Below are 12,349 nucleotides of genomic sequence, written 5' to 3'. Positions count from 1 at the left end.
GTTGTTTAGTCTTTTGGACACAGAGTTACCGGGATACGAATCACTTCCAGCTTTCAAGCTAATCTACCTCCATTAATATTTCAGATTACACACACGCACACTGTCTCTGTCTCTCTCTCGCACCCACGCACACACATGCCCTCATACACAAGTACACATATTTATATGAGTTAAAATTCGTGTGCGTGTTTGTGTGCGTTTTGCACATAGATATACACATTCACGTTCAGTTGTATAAATCCACACATAATTTGAAAATATTTTAGCTCACATTCAGTTTGTGTACAATCCCTCATAAAGGAAACACTTGTTAGTCGTCTTTAGGTGCATGGCTCAGTGGTTAGAGCGTCAAGCTTACGATCGTGAGGTGGTGAGTTCGATTTCCGAACCGGGCTGGGCGTTGTGTTCTTGAGCAAGACACCTCATTTCACGTTGCTCCAGTTAACTCAGTTGAAGAAATGAGTTACGGTATCACTGGTGCCAAGCTGTATCGGCCTTTGCCTTTCCCTTGGATATCATCAGTGGCGTGGAGAGGCGAGGGTGTATGCATGGGCGACTGCTACATAAAAAAAACCCAACTTTGCCCGGACTTGTGCTTCTGAGGGTAACTTTCTAGGTGCAATGCCATGGTCATTCATGACCGAAGTGGGTCTCCTCCTCCGTTAGTCGTCTAGCCCCTTGCATGCCAGAAGTGACTGCTTCAATGTTTGTTAATAAATATTTTATAAACATTTCGATGTGTTATGCTCAATTACTATCTTGGTGCGCTGAATAGTTTAAGACATATTTTCAAACACACACACACACACACATTTTATTTGTGAGTTAATAAGGCTACCATTGGTTTCACGTTGAGATAAGATTTTTCAACAATTACTAAGCCTGCCACAGGAGACGTTGATACTCGTCTCCATTTTGGAGGAAATACACGAAGCTAAAGGGGACTGCACAGGATTTGGAGCTAAACAAATAAATATACAGATCCTGGGAGACAATTCAATTAAGGAAGAAACTTTCTCCCCCTGCACGAACAAGCAATATTTCATATTTCGAAAATTTCAAGCTTGACCCCCATCCCACCTACACTGCCAGCCCTTCAGCATGAATAAGTTTTTTTCTCTGGACATCGACTATTTATACGTATAGGGGCATGCCTAAAAGACACATGCCTCCATAAATTTAAGCTGAAATTCCTCATTACACAGATAAATGTGCATTACACATATTAATGACATCACATGATTCGCAGAATACATATATACACAAAATTATGAATCCTCAACGCCGTGAATTTACAACCCCATGGACCAAGTTTGATGTCAAAATATACGAAATTCTACAATGATGTGTACACATTCAAACATTAACGAAATTAATAGTGTAGGTGTATATGGTTGTATGTATGTGTACAAATTTGTATGTTTTGTTTTACGTATGTATTCTCATGCATATAGTTGCATGTCTAGACATGCTCATATGCACTTAAATGATAAACTTCGAGAAAGTTACACATGTTTACAGGTCTAGTGATAGACTGGATCTGTAGTCTTCGTACCAGCTATCTCCCTTCTGATTTTGAGAAGCCCAATTTCTCAAGATTAGTATTTAGGCAGTATGTATGTATGTATGTATGTATGTATGTATGTAGATCACATAAAAAGCCAACTCCAATGCTAGGTGAGACAACATCTGCAAATCAATACCTGGTCTTAAAAGGTATATGAAGGTACATAAGGATGACACCCCACAAGCTGACCGAATAAATCCAAAAGAGGGCATATCTTTTCTGTGTCACATTTACTGCAGACCGTGCAAATCCAATGCTGGAATTAAAAGCCACTTCAGGAGCCATGGACGGACGTTTGGAGCTGATGATGGTTGATGGGGGTACATGGAGAGTTGGCAATCGTCTGCAAAGATGAAGCAATCACCATGTGTGTGTGTGTGTGTGTGTGTGTGTGTGTGTGTGTGTGCGTGTGTGTGCGTGTATGTATTATGTATAGATACGCAGGAACGTACGTTTGAAGAATGTTATAATGAATATAGTAGTTTATTCATTTATTCGAACCTAATGTTGCACTCACTAGTATATTTCCACGCTATCAGTGGTGGTAGTTGCTCACTGAACTAAACTTAATTTATGATCTGAAGGCTGGGCGTACTAAGATAAACATTTCTTTATAATATGTATTAGGAACAATTGATTTGTTGATCCCGAATGATGAGCGTAGCCCAGTATTTTTTGCCTCAACGAGCAGATTGATGGATGTGAGTGTACTATGCCTTTTCTCAAGACTTTAGCAGAGGAATTGAAGTGAAACATCAATATCCAAACCCGGTATTCATAAAGTTTTGGCTCAAATCTACAATATGCTTCAAAATTGTAGATTCAGCAGGATCGTTTCAAAGAAAAGATTAAAATGGACAGGAAGAGAAAATTTTGAATAAAATATAAGATAATCACCTATAATGTGTGTTTCTTATTTGTTTTAGGTAAAGCCGACCAGAAGACTGCCTCTGAAATATTAACTATAGACAACATAACTTCTGAGATGGCCTTAAATAATATTGCTGCCTTAGAGAATGCCAAGAAATTTAATTTCACGATTAGGTGTACCGTCTCAAGACAATCTTTAAATGGATCATATGAAAGTCTTTCATATGAAAAATCAATTTTTCTGACAGTTTTCTCACCAACAATTTATCCAGAGAAAAAAATGACTCGGTTTCCACGTCATGCGCATCTTCCTTATGAAAAGGTGAGTCGTTGATGAATGCTTATTTCAGCTTTGAAATCTCTTGTAATGTTTACTTATTGAAATAGATGAACATATATATATGCGTTTATGTATACATGTGGGCGAGTGTGCGAAGAATGCGCATGCATATGTATGTATGTATATATGTATTATGTATGTTTGTATGTATGTATGTATGTATGTATGTATGTGTATGTGCGTGTGTGCGTATGTATGTACATATGTATGTATGTATGTCATTATTCCGTTTTATTTCAAGATTTCTTGTTAATAGAGACAGAGGCGATTTTTAATCTAGATCCAAGGCTTCTTCATTGGAATTCCAACACCAACAGGGTATTATTGCATGTGTAAGTGTGTGTGCATATGTGCAATATTTGGAGTGAGCGCATTTGCAGATTTGTATGTTTTGTTTATGTATGTATTCCCATGCACATAGTTACATGTCTAGAAGTGCGCATAATATATTTAAATGTTAAACGTCTGGAAAGTTTTACAAAGTTTAAAGTTCCAGTGATGGTTTAGGTCTATAGTCTTCGAATCAGGTTTCTCCTATCTTCTGTGTTTAATCATTTCAAATATTCCTATAAGAAAGAAGTTGGTTTTTAACAATGATACGAAGATAAAAATCAAAAACAAATTTAGTTTTAACTTGAGAAAAGTATTGCATATTTTTACCATTCCGCATAGAGACTGTATGTATGATTGTGCGTACGTATGTATGCATATATTATTAAATTATCTTAAGTTTTCTTTATCTGAGAAAGTGACTGTGCACTAAATTTTGATACAATTTGAACTATGTTTTGTCTTTCGCATCCTCTAAATAAATAAATAAAAATATATTCTGAGTTTTCATTCTTGAATTTTATGTGTGGCTTTGCAACCAGGTGGTTTCGAATTCAATCCCACTGCACGGCACTTTTGGAAAATGTCATCTATCTTCGCCCCGAGTCGACTAATGCTTTGTGAGTGAATTTGGTAGACAGAAACTATGTAGATACCCGTCGTATATATATATATATATATATATATATATATATATATATATATATATATATATATATATATATATATATATATATATATATATATATGTATATATGTATATATATATATATATATGTATATATATATGTATATATATATATGTATATATATATGTATATATGTATATATATATATATATGTATATATATATATATATATATATATATATATATATATATATATATATGTATATATACATGCACAGGTGTGTGTGTGTGTGTGTGTGTGTTTGTGTTTATGATTGTTCCTCACCATTGCTTAGCAACCGGTGCTACCTAACGGTTCGGCCAAAAATAGTGAAAGAATAAGTATCAGTTAAAAATATAAATGCTAAGGTCAATTCGTTCTTGTTAAAACTGATATTGAAATGATAAGTGATAGTTAATATTTACTTGTCGTGGTTTCTAAGTTAAGTCTTCAGCGAAATGCTCAGTCTAATATCCAAATCAATCAGTCACTGACGAATGGGCATTATAACTTAATATACATATAACTTAATCTCCAATGAGCGTCATGTACCTTTGTCTCGTTTCTTGACATTGGCTAGATAATAATCGTAGTTTAAGACTACATGCTATTGCTGATATCTTTCCAAATGTACAGCACATCTGGCTGACAACCGTGAGAGAATATGGTTTAGTAGACTATCCCATTTTCTGCTGATTGATCCAGATACATATGTAGTCGCCAGCAGACATAGACAACATAACCCCCTCACCCTTGATCCAACAGAGCATCTAGGATGTGATAACCACAGGGAAAGAAGACTTTACCATCGTGCAACTGTAAAACACAGCTGTGTAAATTTGAGCGTCGCGAAATGGTGTAACTTTCAAGGACACAATAGACTATTCAATCCAGATACTAGGCACGGGATCTTATGGTTATAAGCAGAATACTCTAACGACTAGATACTGCACTTTCACGTCTTAGAAGTATCAAGACACATTTTCCATACAGTAAAGCGAATGAATGTAAAATAAAATATTTCAATAAAAAACAAAACACAAAAACCTGCGAGCCATCTGAATATCATATTTAATAGACTAGCTATTACTGTATTTCTTCTGATATAACATATTTTATAGACTTGGTGCTTAAAGGCACAAGATATATCATAGAAACGGACGAAAATTCTCTCCTCTTCGAATATAGGAAAAAATGAATGTTTTTGTTTACTTTATCGAAATCAGAAATGATGAATTCTCGTCCGAACATCAATATTTTATTCAATTTTTGTTATGGTTGTGAGAATTTCTAACAATACGCTAATGCAAGGTGAAATCTGTTGCTGTGATAGATGTAGTAGAATTAGTTGCTTAATAACGATAAATTTATAATTTTTAAGGGATACGCGCGCACACGCACACACACACACACACACACACACACACACACACTTTATTATGCTGCATAACAGACCCATCTAATTACTCAATACAACTTCATGCTGGAAGCATGTAGAGTGTTATTTATGGACGGCTGGGCATCCAAGCGAAACAGCAGTTCGAGATAAGTAATCATTATTTATCAACCATGATTTTCGTCCTTTCGGCGTGGTTAAAATAAGTACCAGTAGATAAGTTCTGGGTCGATTCAATCGAATAACTCCGTCACCCTGAAATCGGTTGCCCTGTGCCAAAATTCGAAACCCTTATTCATCTGCCATAAATTAACACATACACACATAGACAAACGTATGCGTGGTGCGCGCGCGCGCATGTGTACAGGTTGCGGTGAATATATTTTCTAAATTACGTAAAAATGAAAATAACACTGAGATCTCAAGTTAACAGATATATTTACCAATATTACATAAAAATATCTTGAAATACTAAATCGTAAATTTATTCAATAAAATCACCATTGGCTTCAACTATGGCCTCCAGATGACTTCGGAATCTCCTGCAACTCTTCTGGGCGGTCGCCTTCTATAAGTTGGTGAATCCTTGCCTTCAGTTCATCTTTGGTGTTACAAGGAGTTTTGTTCGTCTTAGTCTCTCATTCAACCGCGTGCCACACATAATAATCAAGGGGATTGCAGTTTGGGGAGTTAGGTGGTCACATATTAGGGGTGATGTGGGCGCAGAAATTGTCTGATAGCTATGACTAGATTCTCCTGCTTGTGTGGCATGATGCAGAGTTCTGTTGTCAGATATATGGTCTTCCAACAGCTACCCTCTTGACCCAGGAAGGCGCCACCTCCTCCAGGCACTTGATGTAAGCCTCGGTGCTGAGTCTGAGACCGAGTGGGAAGATGAATGGAGGCATAACATCACGATCACTATGATGTTGACTGGATGTTTGATTTTTATCACCCTCGGTACAAGTCCTCAGATTTCACTATTTCCAGATTGACACCCAAACACTGAATGTTCGTATTGGAGCTTCCGGTGCGAATGCCAGGCAGTACAGCATGTCGTTTCCAAATTTCTGACAGAATGAATTGCATCATGGTGCTGTTTTTCTCACATACGATGCCCAACTGATCCTACTATACTGCGTAGTCGACAAAATCAAATACAAAGAATGCACATGCGCAAAATTAAAAATATAAAGTGGCGACAATTTGTCCATCACACCCTGTATATATGTGTGCGTGTATGCGTGTGTGTGTGTACATTTATATATATTTCTGTGTACATGTGGGCGTATCTTCAAGCATATACGTTTGTGTATGTGTATACACACACACACACACACACACACATACATATATATATATATATATATATATATATATATGCATGTATGCATATATATGTGCGTGTATGTATATATATATATATATATATATATATATATATATATGCATAGCTATACATGAAAAACAAACTCTCTCTCTCTCTCTCTCTCTATATATATATATATATATATATATACACATATATAAATGTCTTTGTGTGTCTGTATCTGCAAGTATATGTATATATCTGTGTGCACATAACTTCTCCAATTACTTCACACGTGTCAAATTCAGTTGGATGCGTATCCTGTATGAACCGAATTTTCTTTTTGTCCCCTTTAACATTTTTCTAGTTAGCAGAAGTTGATTTATCGATTCACAACAATTCCAAAGAGATTTCTAATGTCGATATTCTGTCTAATGTCTTTAATCTCGCCGACATAGATTCAACAGTACCGCATTAGATTTATGAACGTACACAAGCAGATAAATGAATATGAGAGTGTACTAGTGTTCGTTTATGTGTATGTACGCATACATGAATACATGCATGTATTTATATATATATATATAATGCTGCGGCTTAATTATTTGTAGTGAAATACTTTGTACAGGAATATAATTTTTGTTTTCGTTATAATACTTACTGATAATATATACGTAATCTCTACCTTGTAACTCTCCCTCTAGGAAATAAGAACCAAATCTCTCTCAATATGCACACTCGGTTCTTTTTAAGGACATATAGTTAACTAGAACGAATCTTATCTGGTGAGCAAAAAGACACGGGATGATATTGGTCGTAGTGGCTTAGATCATAGCTCTACTCGATCAGACCTACTTGGTGCTTAAGAAGAACAGTTAATGCACACAGACATACTACTAATGTATATCATATTTCCATGAATTTGCAGTAGTGCATTGTTTCTCACAAAGAGCTCAATAAAAATGTAACAAGCTAAGTGGATAAAATAAGTACTGGGTCGATGCAATCGAATTGCCCCGTCACCCTGAAAACGTTTGCCCTGTGCCAAAATTCGAAACCCCTATTCATCTACCACAAATACCCACATACAATGAACCCAAACGTCTACGTGGTGTATATACATGTCTGTGTACATGTGTGCGTATTCTAATGTATATACATATATATACCAACATACATAGACATACTAATAATGTATAACGAATTCACATAAACTTGCAGCCGAGGATTTTTTCTCACAGAGCTCAATAAAAATGTAACAGGCTAAGTTAGGATATTTAGAATAACGATGTAAGTCTCCATGATTAAAACATAAAGTATCAGAAAAGATTCTACAAGCTATATGAAAAATGTACCGAATTTATGGGATTTGACGATAACGTTTCTAGATGCATGTAACGGGGGAAGTCACTTTTGAGTAGAATATAAAGGGAAGTGGTCTAGTAATAACCAAATTTCTACTATATACACAAGTCACGGTGTGTATGTGTAAGCAGCGGCGAGTGACATATTGTCAAGGAACAAATGGATAATATAACACGACTTTGTTCGGGATATATGAAATCGACAGCCCACACACACATGTGTATGTGTATGTATAAACACATATATTGCTAATGTAATTGAAAATCATAAAAGTGTACAATACAACTTTATGCTAGAAGAATAGCAGTTCTCAAACGGTATGTAGAATAGAAGTTCTCAAACGGTATGTCGCAAAAGCATCTAAATACAAGGTGGAATTTTTAAAAATATATTTTAAGGCTTTAAAAAGTCCATACAAATGTTTCAGCGTTTTGAAAATCGTGTTATTCATAAGCGCATAATGTATGCAACTATGAATGACAAACAACATAAACGATAGTTTTCTGTATTTGTTAAGTTATTTACTTTAAGATAGTTTATTTTCTTTAACAGTTCTAAGTGAAATGTACCGTTAATTTTAATCTTATCTTCAGCACGTCCCGATGTCAAAAAGACTGAGAATCAATAGTGTACAGTCATATATGTTAAGTTATGTAGGATAAACAGGGATTATATATATATAGCCTAATTGCGGTTTCATTAGGTTAGTCAGCAGCACACATAGATTGTACATATGGTCAAATAACGTGCTTGTTACTCTGCAATTTATTATAACATTGCATTCTGTGAAGATATATCATTATCTCTATTAAAATTGTTTTTATGGCAGGTTAGTGTATAAAAATAACAATGCTTTTAATTTAATTTCGTTCATTTGAGTTTAAATCATTCCGAGAATTTAGTTTAAGAAATTTTAAGATTAGAATTTTTGATAAAATTAATATCAATAGTTTACTGAGGAATATTCTAACCATATTCGATACAAAGTAAGTGGAAAAGAAATAATCCCCAGTTTCAGTCCCCAGTTTCAATCAAATACAAACCAGATAATTTTCTTTACAACCGTAATCAACAGAGTACGCCAAAGAGTAATTCGACTTGTGTGGCGGCAAAAGAGTACTAATAATGTAAATGAGGCGAAATAAGTTTAATCAAGAATCGAAAGTGGATGATAGAAGCTAACTTATGTCATTCTTCATCATAACACACGTTCTGTGACGTAAGTGTTTGCCAGGCATGTGAGGAAGTAATATCTGATGTGAGGTGAAATTTTTAGAAGACAAACTGAAATGTGAATTAAAGCCCAAGTTGGAAATTATGTTCGCCGAGGAAACATCTACTTAAATGAACTTGTTGCCATTAACATTTAGCATTGATTTGTTATATGTTTCAGGTTCCTACTCTCAATACACCGCAGAAAATTACCAGAGAAGTTTTCAAGAATGCATCCCAGTATAGCACGGTGAGTATATATATTCTTCTCCTGGAAGTGTTTTATCTTACTTATAGATAGTTAGAGAATGACAAGATGTGTATATTAAAGTATAAAAGAATATATATATATATATATATTACGTTATGGACCGTACATGTGCACATGCGCGTGCGAATATACGCACATAAATATACACACATTCGTATGTTCGAATGTATACACACACATACACACACACACACACACACAAACACACACACACACACACACATACACACACACACACATATACACACACACATAAGCATTATCGGTAGCACATACATAGTGTACGTGTTTGGTTTCTATGTCAATTTTGTAGCGGGACAGCGTCCAGGGAAAGCTCCCTACGCGATGCCAAATGTTAAAGAACATCAAGCATTAAAAGCAAAACAACTCGCCTAGGATTCCGAAAATGGGAGATACCGATATTTCGCCTGTATTGGGGTTTATCGATACTATGTACTTGGATCATCTCGAAACGAAGTGAATCATTATGCAAATAGAGTGAAGTCTATTTGCTGATGTGCTACGGTGTAGCACATGTGAAAGAAAATTAAATTAAGAATTAAAAGCAGCTCTAGTAATGTAAACATTATCGATCGTATATGCGCAGTGTATGTGTTTTGTTAATACGTCAAATTTGCTGCAGGTTATCCTCTAAGGAAAGCTCCTTACACGACGTCGAGTGTTAAAGAACACGAAATGTTCTAGACCACACGAGACAGCTCACCTCAGATCGAACTCGCATCGTTTCGAGATGATCCGAGTTACATGGTATTGATAAGCCACAATAATGACGAAACATCGGCATCTACCATTTTCGGCATGCAAGGCGGGTTGTCTGGTTGGTGATTCCCATGTTGTTGGTACTTTGAAGAATGCGGCCCATGCAAACTAGGGAATGAAATGTCTGTGAAGTGACAAACTACAATGTCAGGATCAACAAGCAAGAAGGTGTAATAGTTCAGTATTAATCTCGTTATTGAAGAGCAAATCACAGTTCCACCGTTCGAATTTCTTTGTCAGTTAAGAAAATTAGGGAAAGAATCGAAGAATATTATGAAATTATTATTATTTTCAATGCAGGTGCTTTATAGTATACTTTGGTTGAATGCCAGTAGCTAATACTTGCATACTGTTGTGCTTAGAATACTAAAATTGAACAGTTGAAACTGTTTCATTGTGTAGGCAAAGAACAAACATATCTATAATAAGAGTTTTCAGACCGGAATAATTTGTAATTTTCTTGCTGACTCTTTTTCAGTTATTTAACAAAGTGAGTGGCAATTAAAATGCTTCAGTATGATCCAAGTAAATATTTACCGTCTTTTTTTTTAAAACACTATCTCTTCTTTGTCAATCGATTCCAAAAACAAATTGTGTAATATGTGGAAACTTTGTAGGCATATATTTGACAATTGTCTAGTTTCTTCATTGTCGGGCCATTTCTAATAGCTTTGATTAAATATTGAGTAATTAACAAAATCTCGTCAAACATGCTTATTGGTAATTTGGAATGGTGGGGTGTGAGATTTTAAACAACGATCAAATACTAATCTTGTAGATAGAGTTTTGTGGTGTTAGGGGCGTAGAATAGTGGGACGTTCTTGGTATATGTAACCACTTCTACATCTTGTTCATAATTCTATGTCGCATCACTTATTCCACCAGTTGTTAACTATTGTTATTTCATGGTAAATACGTTGACGAAACTTTTGCAACGGATAACTGAATATAAATAATTTCTTAGTGAACGAAGGCATATATGACTTGCAAAAACTTCAAATTTTGATGAGGTTAAGGTGAACTGGTACATCCATCAACTACCACGTGGCAATAACGCTCGTTGTTTTCCAATTCAAAGTGGTACTGCCAATCTTATTAGGCATTTATGGTCATTACGAATTTTGAAGCAAATGAAGAGTGGTGACAGAAATTTAAAAATCACCATGGAAAGAGCAATAGTCGATGGAAAAGCAAGGAGTGCACCAACTTAGGAAATAGAAACAGCCAGAGAGTGAAACACTCTTAATTTCCAAGGTCTGTTGGAATATTCCTCTTAATTTACCATCATTACTGAGCAAGTGCGTTGTCCAAAACTCATTAGCGCCATCTTTCTGGTATTTGTACTCTGTAAGAATGAAATGCGAGAAAAATCAGTATTTAACAGTATTGTTGTGTCGACGCCCTCAGGCGAAGAAGTAGGATCTCCCGAGACATATAAATAGAGGTAGTCTGGCCGTGGTAGGAGTGTTGAGTAGTAGTCGAGTAGCAGTTGTGTAGCGGTTGAGTAGAGATCATCCGAAGGTGCTAGATAGCAGTAGGTTGAGACATAACAAGTATGCATATTAAATTATGCTTTCTTGAAATGATAGTCTTTTAAAACTCGTAAACATGCTGACCTCCACATCACTACTAAATTTAAACGTTGCAAACATATTATGCAACACATCATTGAAATAGTAGGTAAAATAGTACTTCACAGACAACATAAAGTAGTTAAGAACAACAACAATACTGTCTGTGAACGAATATTTCGGCACCCTGCTATTTTGAACTGGCAACACTATTTCTTCGGCGAGCTATTAACTATATCTTGTCTATGCCTGATCTTTACCAAGTTGTATCCTCATGTCGCATCTCCTCTTAACCGCTCCGTCTATTTAACTATTCCCTCTGCTTCCTCCAACTTCTTAATTACTACTCCACACTGTTCCCTTTAAACTTTTATATTTGTAAACACTGCTCGGAAGTAGGATTTTCCACCTTGCTCTTGAAAATGGACGCCTAACTTACTTTAACAATTTCTCTCTCTGTATACATACATACGTACAGACATACATACATATATGTATAGGGATTAATCTTCTCTCTTCGCTCCTTTGCGCCACATGGGCTCAACTCTCTTCCTCTCTTCATCTAACCCTCCTCCCCTCTCCTCTCCTCTCTTCCTCTCCCACCTACTTCCTCCCAGCTACCTCTCCCCTCTTGCTCCTACTTCTCTTCACTCCTACCCTCCTTCTCTC

General features: G+C 35.8%; 1 protein-coding gene across 8 annotated transcripts in view; it reads left to right on the top strand.

Annotated features, from left to right (window-relative positions):
- Nucleotides 1-12,349, top strand: part of LOC106879437 (proto-oncogene tyrosine-protein kinase receptor Ret) — a 355,783-nt gene that overhangs the window by 305,480 nt on the left and 37,954 nt on the right. For all 8 annotated transcript variants that reach the window (XM_089347496.1, XM_052978606.2, XM_089347497.1 and 5 more), the window contains 2 exons: nt 2,494-2,759; nt 9,240-9,308. In XM_089347496.1, the coding sequence (XP_089203622.1) occupies nt 2,494-2,759; nt 9,240-9,308 (335 nt within the window). The remainder of the gene's footprint in view (nt 1-2,493; nt 2,760-9,239; nt 9,309-12,349) is intronic.

This window comes from Octopus bimaculoides, chromosome 2 (assembly GCF_046866305.1).
Source record: "Octopus bimaculoides isolate indiv1 chromosome 2, ASM4686630v1, whole genome shotgun sequence".
NCBI lineage: Eukaryota > Metazoa > Mollusca > Cephalopoda > Octopoda > Octopodidae > Octopus > Octopus bimaculoides.
Note: the sequence above shows the minus strand (reverse complement) of the source record. Positions and strands in the feature narration are given on the sequence as shown.